Source organism: Thunnus thynnus, chromosome 15 (genome assembly GCF_963924715.1).
Source record: "Thunnus thynnus chromosome 15, fThuThy2.1, whole genome shotgun sequence".
NCBI lineage: Eukaryota > Metazoa > Chordata > Actinopteri > Scombriformes > Scombridae > Thunnus > Thunnus thynnus.
In genome coordinates, this window is record NC_089531.1 from 29355684 (window position 1) to 29373250 (window position 17567).

A 17567-nucleotide genomic window follows, 5' to 3' on the forward strand; every position below is an offset into this window, starting at 1 on the left:
TTCTTGCCTCAATGCGAATAGGCACTGGAAAATTTCAGCATTTTGAACCTGGTTTCATATTGGGATGTGGGAAAGAGCAAATAATAGTCTACCAGGCATTCACGGACAGCTGAACACTGTGTGTGTGTGTGTGTGTGTGTGTGCGTGCGTGCGTGCGTGCATGCCCGTGTGTGTGTGTGTGTGTGTGAGGGGGCGGTGATGATTCAGAAGTCAGATTTCTCACAGGAACAGCCACTTCACCAGAAGCAGAAGCACATTACAGTTGGCCAGTACGGAAAGATTTTCACTTATTTTCTCTTTGGTAGGGATCCGAGTGGTCCACAGAGAAGCATACAAACGTTAATAGTGGATCTTTTATTTTCTGACTTCCTTTTGAATCTGTCATTGTGAAAACTGTCACAATGTCTAGAGTTGCCAATCTGTCGAAACTGCGGCAAGAGAGGATGAGGGAGATCAACCTGCGGGTGAGTTGGCATTATGTTCGTCATCGTGTGTAACATTATAGACAATGAGAAAGAATAACATAGAATAACATGCAACGGCATCTGACTTCAGGTACTGCCTACCACATAGGGCTTTAATAGGACAGGTAACATAACCACCCTTTTTGTGTAAAATAGTGTGACTTGATTACTACTAAATTGTGCTATGTGTTGTCTGTATTTTTTGTCACTTCCCTCTTCTTACTCTGTCACTCCCTTTTTGCACTCTCAGCCACAAAAACATTTCCTGATTGTGACACATGGCCTGCTCTTTATGACAGGAACACAGGCCTCTTAGGCCATAGGCCCTAATATAGCTGCACTGGTTGTACATCACTTCTAATCGAGATATAGGGGATAAGTCTGTGTGTAGTTGAGAGTGTAGGTGGTGGTGTGTATGTATGTTTGCTTGTACACAGTGTGCTTGCTCACTGGATATTTGACTATAGCAACTGTTGCCATAGAAATGGCAGTGGGTGTGTGTGTGATATTACTGCTGTCTTTGAAAATGTTGAAGGCCTCATAAATGTGTAATAACAAATATACAATATAAAAAGGACTCAGGGCAAGATTTGCATGTACTTTTGCATCACTTTTAAAGGCCAAGATGTGAAACATTCTCATTTGCAAGGTCACACAAAAATAGGAGGAGACACAGTAAGACAGGTTGATAATGTCATCTGCTGGATTTACTGAGATTATGCAATTTGCAGTTCTAATGAGTGATCATCTGCGCACAATCTCCACCCTTCACCTGCTGGACTCTTCCACTGGACCTGATCCTTCCCTCTGTCTTTCTTTCTCTATCCACTCCTTATCTTTTTTATTTCTCATGACTGTTTCACTGACTCCTATTTCATAAAAAGAATAATCCACAGATTTAGCATCGCCCTCCTATAGCACCGTTGGAGTCACGATGGACAGTTTAAAAAAAAAGTATCAAAACTAATGCAGTAGAAGCAGATATCGGGCCCTATTTTAACTGCACAAGTGCAACGCCAAGTGCAACACCAAGTGCAGCATGGTAATTCTTGGGTGCACAGACAGTGTGGGCGTCTTCAAGCACACCTGCATTTGTGGTTTATGAACATGCACCAGCGCAAAGTGCAAAAGGGCTGGGTGAGGTCGAATATAGATCAGTGGATGGGGTGATATATAAATACTCTATTCTCTATTCTATTCTCAGCCAATCAAATCATAGGTATCATAGCTCTGAAACAACTGTGCCAATCAGAGTTCAAGTATGATAACTGTTCAACAAACAGAAAGTGCTTTTTCAGGAAACGTTTGGGTGGTTCAGAACACTACAGCATGAACACACATCACCACAAATCTCCAGCCCCAGACAGATGGAAAAGTTTTCATCAGTTAGTTACTATAATAACAATTTAAAAAATTAAATGTCAGTTGCAGCTAATGTAGCGTGAAACTGTCATGAAGAGCAGCACAAGATGGACCCAAATGCAGGACACAGCAGATACTTAAGTATAATTCTTTAATCCAGATTATTGCAGGAAAAGCAGAACAGCACAAAACAGAGCAAAGGATCCAAAAGGCTGGAAGTGACACACGGGACTAACTGAACTGACGAGGAGATGAGGTACATGTGGGGAGATGGGTGGAGAAGCGCTGATTGGTTGGGGGGAAAACACAGGGAGCAGGGCAGGTGGGTAGATGAGCAAAGGAGGGAAAGTCAAAGGAACACAGGAAGAAAAAACACGAGAAAACCCAAAAACCCAGAAAACACAACCCTCACATACATTCCATCTAAGAATATACATGAATATTAACTTAAGTACACAACACTATAACCTGCAACCTCTTACCTGAAGCAAAAAGAAAACCAAAACCCCTCTTAATAACTGAGACCCAGTATAAGCTGTGTGAGTACAGACCAGAATGAATCAAAGACAGACTAACTAATAAAAGGCAACTTAGGCAACAAAATAATATAATACCAGATAGTCTTTTAAAAATACAACTCCAATCAGCCTTCTCCAACACAGTCCAGTCTTCACATAAGGAGAAAAGGCTGAGGGTCTTTGGTGGACTGGCGGAGAATGACAGTGAGAAGCAAAGCAGAGAGCTGGAGATGAGAGAGTGCGGCTGCAGAGAGGGACCAAGGAGCAGATTGTGAAAGAAAAAGTCCTTTCCCTTGACTGCCCCAGGGCCTCATTAATAACCGTTGTGTACGCACTAAATAGGGCTTGAAAGATATACACCACTTTCCACAAAAAAGTTGGGATTTATAAAAACAAACTTGACAGGAGAATGTGTGCACCAGTACGGAAACTCTGACCCAGGCACATTTTGGAGACAGAGGAAATTGGCAACACTGATGGCAAGGTAGTGAATAGAGGCCAGATTTTATGATGGTCCCTCTCATATATTTTGGCTTGGATCAAAACATTGTGTACTTCAAGAAAAATTGTGGCTTTTTGAAGTAAGTGTGCAAGTGTTACTCTTTTCCCAAAAGATACAAGCCAACCAAATATTAAAAAGGAGACATATTGTGCTTTTTGTGATTTTCTGTCATTTACATACTGTTATTATGATGGATGGTCATGTTAAATATGGTCAAAGTTACAAAAAAAAAAAAAAAAAAAAAAAAAAAAATCAGGTGAACGTATGTAAAAATGCTCCTTGTATGACAAAAGCCCAGGTTTCAGTGTGCTCTGAATGCTTCATTTGCAATATTTTTTAAAACCTCTCCTGACGAGATGACATCAGCTCATTGCGCAGGTCCGTAAACAGCCGTCTGTTCTATAATCTTTGTTGCAGAGGTTCTTTGCATTGTCGACATTGTAGACCTTCAGAATAAAAGTATTGACCTGGAAATGTGCAGAAGATGCCCCATTTTACATCTGTGATTTATTACTACAATTTAAATGTTAAGCGTACGGCGCTGGCTCACCGTCACATTCCTAACCCTTAGAGTGCAGTGGAGAGGGTCGGTGGTGTTCACAATCTGTCACGATCAGTTGTGGAGTACAGCACTGCACTGTTGAAATGCCAAGGATAATGCCAGGATGTGTTAGGTGCCAGGATTCTGGAAAGTCTGGCTTGTGTTTTTTCATATTAACTATGAATATTCAGATTTCTTTTAGTCAGCATCATAGAAATCCCAGATTAAATATCTCTATGGAATTGGTGACCAGAGCGCTGGAAGATTTTTAATAAAATCTCATAATACTGCGCATATTTTACCAAGTACGATTTTAATTAGTTTTTAAAGTTGTTGTGCAAAATTGCTTCAGTGAGTACAGTACTGTGCCATCTGCCTTCATCACCTCATCTGACGTCTCTTCACCACCAGCACTCATATTGACAGTGTAAATTATTGAGTTATATACAGTGTTTTTGTTTTTGTTTTTTTAGATAGCCTGTAGAGTTTATGCTGTCAGTCATGTATGAGTCCCTGTGCCTCCACCAATTCATTCTCTGACAGTATAGCAACTGTAGCAATGTGAAATAAAATAAATAAGATGAAAAAGCTTTGTGCGTGGGGGGACACTGTAGGTAACTGCCTAGTTTGTCTAAGATGGAAAAGAACACACTGAAATTTGCAAGCTCCCAAGTTTTTATTAATGCAATGTTTCCCTTGCAAGGTCTTCATCAGGGACACATCCATGTGAACAATTTTGTTCTTTTTTGCTAGTGTGTCTATGAGACAGTATGGTCGCACCCCACCTCCCTCCCAACCACCCATACTGGTTATCCAGTTATTCATTTACCTACAGCTGATTTTCATGACATATTTCTCATATTTCCTCTATGTGTTTGCTTATTCTGTATTAATTTCTTCTCAATGTCAGTGCTACTGTATATGTGTGGCATTGTCAGTAATATGTTGGTCAGGGAGGCTAAACTTAAACTACCCAAGCCCCTTAGGAATCAATCTGGGTTACTGGACCACTTCAATCCTCATAGCAGCTTACAGCTGTCCTCAAAGTGGAACACCTAACATGTGACACATGACACATTAAAAAAAAACCCACTACATTTAGAACAATAAATATTAGAGGGCCTGGGTATAAAATCAGTGACACTTTCAATAAAAAGGTAAGTTTTGGGGGATATGGAGAGAGAGTCCTGGAAGAGAATTCCAGAGAGAGAGAGAGAGAGAAAAATGAAGAAGACCCTATCACACCAGGCTTGGTGCTTGGTTCTGGAGGGTGTCAGTAGAACAGAGGCTACAAGACAGAAAGCCATAGAATGTTTTTAGGACAGTAGTGATGTGGTCTCAGGTGCAGGATTGAGATTTCCAGATACACAGAAGTTTATGGAAGCCTATTGCAGAAGTCAAATCTTGATGTGATGAGACAATAGCTCCAACACGTTTAAGGTTGTAGGTGTAAGGGAAGGGGAGCACAGAGGAGCTATCTGTTCTGTGCTATGTTGTGTTTCTCTGCTGTTTATTATGAAATCTAGATTGAAATCATTCAAACAGATCGTTGAAGGCATTGCAGTATTTTTGACAGAAAGGAAAGATTAGAGATATCGGAAGTTATCAAAAATGTCTGGGTTGAAGCCCAGTTTCTAAAGGATAGTAGCAAGTTTTAGTGGCTGGTGGACAAAACCAAGGTCTGCATTTATCAAGCATCCCAGAGTAGGAAATTAGTCCTAAGAGTAATCAGAGTGATGCAACAGTGATGATTCTGCCAGAACCAGCCACTTTGGCAGTCATAGAAAGAACTTTGATTGTGCTTACTGCACATGATGATGGCCCCCAATAAGAGCAGACTAAAGCTTATTTGAACACAATCATGGTCCCTGGCTGGATATCAGGAACCATATCTCAACTTAACTAAAAGGTGAAATGTCATAAAGGTCTTTAATTTTGTTTGTTTTTTCAAATAGTGTGGCTATAATATTTTAGAGATGGTCATATTCGTAAGGATGCATTTCTCAAAACTGGATGACATTACAGGAATAAAAAGAGAATTAGCCCACATGTAGGGCACATAAGAATGGATAAGTTAACTAGGGGTGCAGTTAAAAGTGAGACTGGACAGTGGAAGAGAAGATTGAATGCTCTTCATGGCGAGGTATGCCTCAGCCAATAGGTTTTCAACATACTTGCTGCGTGTGCCCGTGCTAGTTGCAGCAATGCTATAGGGACTGTAAAAAGATGTGGTTGGCTGCAGATGATAATATAATTTCATGCAGTGAAATTAGTAAAATTAGTGCAACTGTCAGAACTACAACATGTGATCATAATTTCTACTCTGTGGCTCTGTGTGTTAATTGGGAAAGTTAAGAGGGGAAGAAGAGGTGGGAATGGCCAGATTTATTTAGAAAAATGACAGGATGGACTTGTTAGCTGTGACATTTTGGGAAGTGTTGGGGGTTTCAGGAGTTTGTTACAGTAAAAAAGTACCGGGATTATTGGAATCAGACTGTATGAGATCGGAGAGCTGACCTGAGTCAATCAGGATCAGGTACATAATCCAGATCAAAATGCTCATCCGTTCTTTAGTTTATTCTATTTATTTCTATCTATTTCAGCCTTTTTAGTGTTGCAAAGACACTCTCCTTTATTACAGCGACCCACTGCTGGATCCAAATATACCTTTTCATTTACTATTTTACTTTTGCAAAACTGAAAACTGGGTCACACACACACACACACACAAACAAAGGAGAGGAACACATTTGGAAAACTAATGTAAATGTAAATCTAATCTAAAATGTTTGTTTTTTTTTAAGTTAAGACATAACAGATACCCTTGCAACTACAGTCACTTACAGCACAATTAAAATGTTCCACCAGTATGACGGTTACTTGCATTCATTTACTTTAGTGATTAGGATGGTCATGTTCAGAAAAAAAAACAAAAAAAAAAAAAACAAGCTCTGTCAGAACAGTCAAGAGACACTTTCTTCCTGTAAACTCTGCATATGTTTAATGCCAACTATTCTGCATTAGTCATGTGCCAGACACATGATCCTGTGATGACATGGTTAAAAATTTTAACCAAGTTTTGGAAACAACACTAAAGAACATATCTCCAATAAAAATGAAAGTAGTGTCTGGTAAATACAAAACTCCCTGGCAAAATAATGTCTTGATAAGGACAAAAATTAAATAAATAAATAAAGTCAGAGGGCTGAACAAAAGTGGCGAAAAAGAAGGATCTTGACAGCTACAAAGCACAACTGTGTAGCTACAATTCAGGGATCAGACAAGTTAGACAGTGGCATTTTAGAAACATGATGAACTCAGATTAACATCTTCCTTCCATAACAGAATTATGAATATCAGATCGAATATTTCTACATTTACTTCAGATCATCCTTCCATTTCTCTTTTTATTGTCAGTGACTTAATTACAAACCACATTCTTGATTTTATGATTTTATGACAGAAGCATGGTTAGATCAAAATGGCTTCACTGTTTTAGAAATAGCACCATCAAATTAAAGGTTCTTCTATGCACCCAGGTTTGGAAAGGGAGTGGTGTTCCACTATCAGTATTTCCTTTGTAATGCAAGCAAAAGTTATTCAGGGGTTTTTGGGGTTTTTTTTTTGGTATTTCTGCTTTTATTAGACAGTGGGCAGCAAAGAGGCAGACAGGAAACAGGGAGAGAGAGATGAGTATAACATGCAACAAAAGGTCACAAGTGATGTTGTGGTTATGCGGCATGCACAGTAACCATTCAGCTACTGGAGTGCTCTGTCAGTCAGGGTTTTTGAATCATTTGAAGACCTTACCTTGAAAATGATATTCATACCTCCAGTTACATTTGTCATTCTATATCAACTTCCCAAACCATGGGTGTAGATTTGGGTATGGACAGAAGGGCAATGTACCTACCAATGTCAAGGTGTTGCTGAATTGCCTACCAATATTTTTACAGATCTTGCCAATTACTCATAATGGATCAGATAAGAGCTGTGCAAAGTTGCCTGGTTTGTGTGAAAAGTGGGTTATTATGATAAAGAGTGAAAGAGCGGGATACTCGACTTGATGATCTGACAAACCCCAAATTCAAGCTGGAACCTATTATGGATTGTTGACTAGCTGCAGCTGACAGTAGCAGTGGAATAGGTGATGAACGGTGGTGAATCTGAAGCAGTTTGTATTTATAGTTTAAATGTTGTTTCAAAAATGAAATACATGTTCACTGGACTGAACTAACATCAGCTGATGTTATCTTTGAATTTCAGTTGTCATTCAAGTGAATGGGAAGGCGTGTCCAAACTTTTGACTGATGCTGTATGTATACATGATACTGTGCAAAGGTTTTTAGACACAAAGTAAAGTAAGGATGCTTTCAAAAATAATCCCGTGAAAATTTTTGTTACAAGTTGGCTCCTGCTTGCAACAAAAGGAGGAAACTCACACAAACATCACCTAGGGGGGTTTTATTCAGCCAAACTATAGATTAACTTAATCAAGCAAACATGGAAATCAGTTATCAGTTGTGCCAGGAGTGTGTGGATGAGTGTATCATATGGTGTGTGTAAAAGTAGAAATCTAAAAAAAATAAGGAAAAAAGTGGCGAGTTGGAGGGTCCCCAGTTTGTGGCATGGGGATAGAGAGAGAGCCAGAGCAGCTCCAGCAGCCATCTTAAATACAGGTAAGCCAGGCTGTACAGGTGTACCACATCTCCTCTGACGACCCTGCCCTTCACTCCGCCTCCAAGCACCCTGGAACATAAGCCAACATAGGTAACAGACACACAGACCAAAACAAAGGGTAACCCCAGGGTCGTAACAATTGACTCCATACAAACTTTAGGAAACCTAAATGACATCAACATTGGTGTGAGCATGCTTTACCTTACAGCAGCAGTTCTCCTTAGTACACCTGCACACAGTTTTTCCACATACTTGGCTGTTAGGTTGTTCCTGCATCTTGGAGAAGTTACAACAGTTCTTCTAGTCTAGTCTAACTAGTCTGATATCATACTAGTTAACCAGCAACAACAAACAAGATAACAAACAGCCACAAATGCAGTGGGACGTAATGACATGGATACTTCATCTCCATGAAAGAAAGAAGACATCAGATAATGAGAGTCAGAAACACCCCTCTCTCTCTCTCTGTCTCTTTGGTCATTAATTTCTTCTTTGATGGTTAAATATCCCTCTGTGGCTGTTGTGTGAATTTATCTCTTTAACAAGAATGCAGCAAAGAGATCATATGTGCTGTAGGTAGTCTGCCTGGACGCTGAAGCTGTTGAAGAGTTACAGTGAGCTGTCTGGACTAATAGAAAGAGTCTGATTCATTTGAAATTGATCCAGTTTTTAATTGAGTGGTTGTTCAGTCACCTGTTGATGTGATTTGTGAATAAGTGTGCAGGAGGTCTGGCTGCTTGCTTGTGAGAATTTCTTCATTCTTGTTTGTTAAGCTGAGCCGTATATTAGTAATATTAACTGGAATCAAGACTTTAAATACTAAAAAAGGTAACAATAAACAGTGTTAACGTGTCAGCTTTACAGGCTATTTTTTGTATGTCATGCATATAGATAAGAGTGTGTAAGTCAAGTATTTGATGCATGCATTAATACTTTTTGAAGTGAACCTACACTTTTAGACCGTCGTTTTACAAAATAAAACGATGGTCGTACACATGAGAACGCAAAAAAGACTACAAACGCTCAAACAAGCATGCTGGACCAGTAGGTAGCCATAAAGTCTACAACAATGATCTGTCAAACACCAGAGAAAAACATTCGGAGCATGTGTAGTGAGCTTATTTTCCTTTGGCAGTAGTCTTACGGGCTCCGTTTTACGTGTCTACACAGATACGCAGAAACTGGAGTCTGTACTTTAATCTGTACTTTAGAGGGCATTTTTTTAAAAAAAATCAATTTTACTGACCCTTGTGTGTGGATGAGAGGCCAAAACGTAGAGGAAAATGTCCATTTTGCACAATAAACGCATTAGTGTGGGTCTCAGTCTGCACACCTTTTCATAACAGGGGCTCTAGCTGTGTTCAAAGTTAACCAGTCACATTTAAAATCATGCCTGTGGGTAAAGAACATACACCTGCCATCAATGAAAGTGATTCTGATTAAAACCAGGTTAAAGTCAGCTGGTGCTACAGGATTTGCTTGAATGTTTGGAGTTGCATCCTACTGCGAGAGCCATGGTCTGTAAATAGTTACCAAAGAAAGTACGAGATCTAATTGTTTACTGTTGAATTGTTGGAGAGGGATATAAAAGAAGGTATCGGATATACCATGGAGCACTGTTAAAATCATGATCAACAAGTGGAGAATATGTGGTACCACAGAGACATTGCAAAGATCATTACAACCCTCCAAAATTGATGAGAGGAGGAGGAAAAAAGTGATCAGGGAGGCTACTGTTATGGAATTTTCCATCTTTAGGGGTTACAAATTGGGTTACATTGGGTCAAGCCTGGGCCTTGAGGTCACACTGTAATTCTTAAGTAGAGAGGAGACATTCTCTCTTCTCCTTGAGACTCGAGAACCCTCTGTGATGTTTGGGGAAAGCAGAGGCCTCTCTGATAAAGGGTAAATCAGCATTGGCATGGTTACAAAGGTCAGAGGGGGCCTTCTCAGACAACACAGATAGGTGAATGCATAGATTCTATTAGACACTATGACATAATCAGACGTTCAAACCAGAATGTGCTGACGGTGACCTGAAGTTCCATGCAACGTGACCTGAACTGAACACAGGTAAAATGCAGTTCCTTGTTTAGAAACTAGTGAACCAATTAGACTAATTTTTCATATTGTGGGCTGATCTGTTGAGGTTAAACACTAAGAGTCAGACCTTCAGGGGGCAGAACGGAAAGAGACAGCATCGGAGCAGAACACTTCGATGTTTGCTGTTTCAAATTCTCCTTGATCAAGTGCTTCAATAAACATTTTCAGCATTAAGACATCAAAGACTCGTGTGCCCTTTTCTCCACTGAGGTGCTGACCATTGCTTGAAATATCCATTACAGCTACCAAGAGGCCAACAGCAACATGGAGGGAACAACAGGAATTTCTGGCAGGTGCTGGTCACTCCTTACATGTGACCACCATCTACCATATTCTGCACATGTCTGGGCTATGGGGTATCGAAGCAAGACGGAAACCCTTTCTTATAAAAAATATCCAAGCCCGTCTGAATTATGCCAAAAGATGCATTCAGTCACCCCAAACCATGTGGGAAAATGTGTTATGGTCTGATGAGACAAAGCTCGAACTTTTCAGCCTTAATTCTAAAAGATATGTTTGGCGCAAAGCCGATACAGCTTATCATCCAAGGAACACCATAACGACTGTGAAGCATGGTGGTGATAGTGTTATGCTTTGGGGCTGCTTGTCTTCAGCTGGGTAAGGGGCTCTTGTCAAGATAGAAAGGATAATGAACAGCTCCAAATATCAAGATATTTTAGCAGAAAACCTGCTGGCCTCTGCTAACCTAAAGAGAGCTGTTCACAAGGTATCCCCTCACAATTTTAAGGAACTTGAACTTTTTTGAAAAGAAAAATGGGATAAAATTCCGAAGTCTAGATGTGCAAAGTTAAGAGAGACTTATTCACAAAGACTTGCTGCTGTAATAAATACAAAAAGTGCTTCCACAAAGTATTATTTGGGTAGGGTGTGCAGAGTTATGCAGTCAGGGTGTTCTAGTTTTTGTTTTTGTTTGTTTTTTTTTAATTTAAAATGTTCCTAATAAACTATTAGAGACAAAATTCATCTCCACCTGCCCTCAACAGGCACCGATATATCCACAAACACAGAAACTTTAGAAACAGCTGTAAAACCTGTTTAGACTGTTTTTCTCCAGTCAAAGTTACTAATCAGTTGTGTCACTTTCTACGTAACAATATTTTATTGGAGGACAAAGACAGCACTGATGAAAGTTACAAATGACCTCCTAACTGCATCGGACAAAGGACTTCTCTCTGTACTTCTTGTTCAATCTTGGTGCTGCATTTTACACCACTGAACATTACATGCTATTACAGAGACTGAAACATTTAATTGGCATTAAAGGAACAGCATTAAGCTGCTTTATGTCCTATTTATCAGATCGATTTTAAGTTTGTACACATTAACAATGAATCTTCCATGCACGCAAAAGTTAGACACAGAGCTCCACATGGTTCTATTCTTGGACCAATACTATTCACCTTGTATATGCTTCCTTTAGGAAATATTATTAGGAAACACTCCATAAATTTTCATTGTTATGCAGATGATACCCGATTATATTTATCAATGAAGCCTGATGAAACCAATCAGTTAACTAAACTCCAAGCATACCTTAAGGATATAAAGACCTCGATGACCTGCAATTTTCTGCTACCAAATTCAGACAAAACTGAAGTTCTTATGCTTGGCTCTAAACACCTTAGAAACACATTATCTAATGATACAGCTGCTCTAGATGGCATTACCCTGGCCTCCAGGTCCACTGTAAGGAATCCAGGAGTTATCTTTGATCAGGATATGGTCTTTAACTTGCACATAAAACAAATTTCAAGGACTGCCTTTTTTCACTTACGTAATATTACAAAAATCAGACACATCTTGTCTCAAAAAGATGCAGAAAAACTAGTCCACACATTTGTTCTTCTAGACTGGATTATTGCAATACCTTATTATCAGGCTGGTCTAACAAGTCTCTAAAGACTCTCCACCTGGTCCAGAATCAGCTGCTCGTGTACTGACAAAAACTATATTGCTCCCATTTTAGCTTCTTTGTATTGGCTCCATGTGAAATCTAGAATACATTTTTCCTTCTCCTCACCTACAAAGTCCTTAATGGTCAGGTACCATCATGTCTTAAAGAGCTCATGGCAACTTATTACCCCATTAGAACACTGCACTCCCAGAATGCAGTCTTACTTGTGGTTCCCAGAGTCTCCAAAAGTAGAATAGGATATGGAGCCTTCAGCTATCAGGCTCCTCTCCTGTGGAACCATCTTCCAGTTTCTGTCCAGGAGGCAGACACCCTCTTTATGTTTAAGAGTAGGCTTAAAACTTTCCTTTTTGATAAAGCTTATAGTTAGGGCCAGCCCAGGCTTGCCATGAACCAGCCCCTAGTTATGTTGCTATAAGTTGTTATTGTTATTATTGTTGTGCTTCTCTGTGTCTCTCGCTCTCCCCTCTCTCCCTCCTTCTTTCTCTCTTAACCCAACCGGTCAAGGTAGATGGCCGCCCACCTACAGCCCAGTTCTGCTTGAAGTTCCTTCCTGTTAAAGGGGACTTTTTCTTTGCTGCTGTCACCAAGTGCTTGCTCATGGGGGAATGTTGGTCTCTGTAAATTAAAGGGTACGGTCTAGACCTGCTCTATGTGAAAAGTGCTCTGAGATAACTTCTGTTGTGATTTGGCACTATATAAATGAAATTGACTTGACTTGAATGTCCTACAACAGCAAAATGTGTTGTGTTGAGTGTCTTATGAGTGTGGGTACAGGCTTGTACTTACTAATTTTTCTTTTTTGTTTTGCTGTACAGTGCCTTTTGGATTAAGTACTGTGGGTGTCTAAGCCCTTTAAAAGGGATCTTTTTTTTCTCTTGCTCAACTCCAGCAATGACTCCACTCGATGAGTACCAGATTGCCTACATACCACTAAAGACACATGTGGGTCACTGTTTGTGACTCGTTAGTCACTGTAGGGGCAGAAAACAGCACCATCTGTTGTGTGCAGTCAGTGCCACAGGTCAAAAAATATACCCAAGCCCTACTGTGTTTATGTGGGAAATTTCAGATTAGTGGGCCTCAGTACTCCTATGCATCATTGCCTCGTTTGTCCTTCATCTTTGGTGGCGTCTCATGTTTTATTCCTTAAATGCATTATGGTGCAAATGCTGTTGTGTCTCATCAGATACAATATAATGTGGACATCATATTCACCAACATTTTAATTGTTTATTCATATCATCATTGTATTAATTGATGAATAAATACAAATCTGTGGTGATGTGTGTTCACATCATGGCACTCTGCATCTTGAAGACTGAAATATGATCTCCTGAAGAAGTGTCTATCTATTTGTTGAGCTATTGTTGTCATGCTTCACTGTGATTGACTCAGCTGTTTCAGAGTTATGAGACCAGTGATGTGACTGGCTAAAAGTGTATTTATCATTCACCACATCTCTAGATCTATATTCCACTTCACCCAGCTCTTTAGCACTTGCTGCTAAACATGCATGGACCTGGAGACACCCAGTCTGTGCAGCCAAAACCTACTACTACAGTTGTCATTGCACTTGCAAGATTCAAATAGTTGTCACCATCTTTGATATATGTACAATTACCATAGTTACAAGTGTTGTTATCTTCTATCGTGAAATTAGTGGAAAAGACACTTTTTACCATTTTATGCCAGACTGTAATACTGTACAATAGACTTATTGTCCTCAGTAAGCATAATTTTTAGTCTGAAACTTTAACAGAAAACTTTAAGTCACTGTTGTCCTTGTATGGTCTTTCAGAAGAAATGCTGGTTATTAGTGCAACAGATCAAGCTCCTAAATGAACTCCTAAAGAAGAAATATTTTTGAGCAGTATGATGCTTTCTCTTAGAAAACTTCAGCTTCATCTGATGTGGTTTGTGACATTCACAAATATACAGGAAGTCATTTTCACATTTTGTTTCTGTTTCTTTTCCAGAATAAAGAGAGAGAGCGCATGAGGGAGCGAGAGAAGGCAGCAAGGGAGAGGGAGGCACGTTACAGCAATGGTCACCTCTTCACCTCACTGACGGTGTCAGGAACCACGCTCTGTTCAGCATGCTGCAAGAGCATTACTGCCAAGGAGGCACTCAGCTGCCCTAGTAAGTAACACAGTTACTACTATACTTGAGTACAATGAGTGTATCTTACTTTGTCAGACACATCACGTGAATCAGCATGCACATAATCACAGTGTTTGTGTGTACAAGAACAGCTGTGTACAGATTGGTGAAAGTGTGACCAATCAGCTCTCATTTTAAAATTTCACACTGAGCAGGATCATATTTTGAGCAGGAAAGTCGATCTGTTGATATTCTACATCCAGTTCTTGCTTCAGAAAGTTGACGAAACAACTTGAGTAGTGGCTAATATATAGATAATATAATAATGATAGATATACTTATCATTTGTGCTAAAAAAAAATAAACAGAAAATTATGGATTATGGAAGTAATATTTATTTACCATATTCAGTAGTTAAGAAGACTTAGGTATTTGTTTGCTAAAACAAAATATTCAAAGTAAAATATGGCTCTGTTTAACATAGCTTGTGGCTACCAAAATAAGTAGTATTATAGATTTGAATATGTAACAGACTGGTGCATCTGACACATCCTCTCCCAGCCTCCAGACTGTGGTCAGGAAGCACAGGGGAGACTGATTTACAGATCCAGGGCAATCTTTTTGAAGAGCTGTGGCATTTATTATCTGATAAACTGTAGCTCGAACTGAACATTCACTGCAGTACTTCTTGCTAACCTGACTGCTCAGACAGCACACCTGGTTGTGCTGAGCACAGCTTCACAGCATCTCTCTGCCTGTCTCTCCTGCACACTCACCTCCCACACTGCGCTACTCTGTAATTAGGAACAGAGCCCAAAAGGTAGAGGACTAATGTAAAACAGTCTAAGGGCGAGGACCCTATTGTTTTTCGTGCGTTTGTTTCTTTCTTTCTTTATTATTACGCCACTTAAACCCTAAATTTGACCCCCTAAACATGCTCAAAAACTCACCAAATTTGGCACACACATCAGATCTGGTGAAAAATTTGATAAAATGTAAAAATCAACCCCTTAAGTGCCAAAATGTGCTCTCTAGCGCCATCCATGTAACTAAAATGGCCGCCATGGTCCGTAGGAATGTCATGGAGAGATCAAACCAAAACTCAATTATTTGTCTCATCAAGACCTACAAATCATACACTGACACCCCTGACCTAAATCCTATAGGAAGTCAATCAGCTGTTACAAGTACTGTAGTTTATTCCTACAGTGATAAGACACAGAAGTAAAGTGATAAAAGTAAATTATAAAAACCAAAAATGAGATTCAAACAACCAATTTATGCAAATGAGATGAAAGAATCTGATGTCTTGGTCTGTCATTATCTCAAACATTGTGAAATAAAATATGCTAATAATAATAATAATAATAATAATAATTCAGTGTTGTTGTTGAAACTTGAATATAAGTTCACCGCCAGTGGCAGATTTTTCTGAGTGACTTGTAATGTGGGTGAAAGTTCAGAAACATGTCTTTTTAATCTGTTGGAACAATGACATGGAAAATGCTAACACCAACATACTGTATTGGCCTGTTTGGGAACCAATGTGGACAGAAAAACATAAAACCATCATGAGAGAAAGACCCAATAAAAGCTCATGAAATGGGCTGTTGTAACATCAGTTACAGGTCTGGACTGGTATTGTCTTTGCTCCCAGTTTTCAGCCAATATTAGTTTACATTTTGGCTAATTTACACCATTAAATGTATGCTGAGTTCTCTGTTAGCAGTTCCTGTTTGTTGTATGTATGTTTACATGTAGCTGCTTCCTATGAGGACTTAATGTTGATCTTCACATATAACACTGTGTTTCTTCCCAGCATGAATAACAGAAGTCATTTGACAGCCAGCTTATACTTATACTACAATGTGAGTCTGAATGATTGTGGTTTCTTTTATTTGTAATCACCATTATTGAACTTTTTGCACAGTTTCACATTTGCTTCCAGTAATTTATTGGAAGTGTGTTTATCTGGCTGCAGAGTTGTGCACCTACACTCATAGTGAGGGCAGAAAAAGTCACACTGAATAATAACAATCAAGTGTTTATGTTTGAAACATGTGTTGATATTCATGCTTAGGCTTTGTCCAGCTGGATATTCATGTCTATTACAGACCACATCCTGTCTTTTCTTCATGGTTAAAATGGCATCAGGAACCATGAGTTGACTTACAGAGGAGCACAGAGAATATTTGATTCCCCACCTCCTCCTGTGATGTTCATCCTGTCTGAATGGAACTTTACTCTTGTTTAAATCATAACATCATATTTGACAGCAGAGCTTCTACTTTCTAACATTCACAGTATAAAGTCATACAGTTGTTTTTTTTTGTTTTTTTTTATTTTTTTATTTGTATTTTCATCAGGTATTTGTGAGGTTTAATTTAGTAGTTTCCAATCAGCCTGACCTGCATGTCTTTGTGTTGTGGGAGGAAACCCGAGAGCCGGGAGAAAACCCACGCAGACACGAGGAGAACATGCAAACTCCACACAGAAACAAGCAGAAACAGGCAGGTGGAGGTGTTTCTGTGAGGCTGCAGTGCTGATCACTGAGCCCGCGTGCCGCCCTGGAGAGGGAAGGAAGGAGGTTAGGAAAGGTGGAGGAGGGGTGGGGGAGAGGGAAGAGAGGTAGAGGGGGACAGGAGAGAGGGTAGGGGTGAGGAGAGAGGTTGGCGGAGAGGGAGGAAAGGTAGAGCGGAGTAGGAAGAGGAGTCAGGGGTTAAGGAGGATGGGGGTGAGAAAGATGGAGGAGAGGAGGGAGGATGGAGAGAGGGAGGGAGGGTGGAGAGGAGAAGGGGTTCCTCCACCTTTTTGTCGCTGTCGCTTTTCTTCCTGCGTAACCAGCTCCAAAAACCTGTTTTCTTCTCCTTGTTTTCTCTCTGTTTCTGTGCCATCTTCTCCTCTTTTTCTTGTTTCTTTTTTTCCATTTTCTCCTCTTTTTGTTTTTTCCTCTCTTCTTTTGCTCTTTGTTTATTTTCCTCCTTCTCCCGTCTTTGTCTTGCTTTCTTTTGTTTCTTGTCCTCATTTTCTTCTTGTTTCTCTTCTTTCTTCCCCTCATTTTCTTGTGGTCTCTCATCTGTGTTCCCCTCATTTTCTTCCTGTTTCTCTTCTTTCTTCTCCTCATTTTCTTGTGATCTCTCATCTGTGTTCCCCTCATTTTCTTGTGATCTCTCATCTGTGTTCCCCTCATTTTCTTGTGGTCTCTCATCTGTGTTCCCCTCATTTTCTTCCTGTTTCTCTTCTTTCTTCCCCTCGTTTTCATGTTCTTTCTGTTCCGTCTTCTGGCTGTGCAGAAGTGCCTCCTCTCTCAGCTGGGCAGAAGCTAAAAGTGCAGCTTTTTCTGCCTCACATCTGGCTGTGA

The 17567-nt window shown here is 39.8% G+C and overlaps 1 protein-coding gene across 2 annotated transcripts in view; it reads left to right on the forward strand.

Annotated features, from left to right (window-relative positions):
• The first annotated feature begins 230 nt into the window (after positions 1-230).
• Positions 231-17567, forward strand: part of arhgef2a (Rho guanine nucleotide exchange factor (GEF) 2a) — a 55337-nt gene continuing 38000 nt past the window's right edge. For both annotated transcript variants that reach the window (XM_067611667.1, XM_067611669.1), the window contains exons 1-2: positions 231-464; positions 14083-14245. In XM_067611667.1, the coding sequence (XP_067467768.1) occupies positions 402-464; positions 14083-14245 (226 nt within the window). In that variant the 5' untranslated portion in view covers positions 231-401. The remainder of the gene's footprint in view (positions 465-14082; positions 14246-17567) is intronic.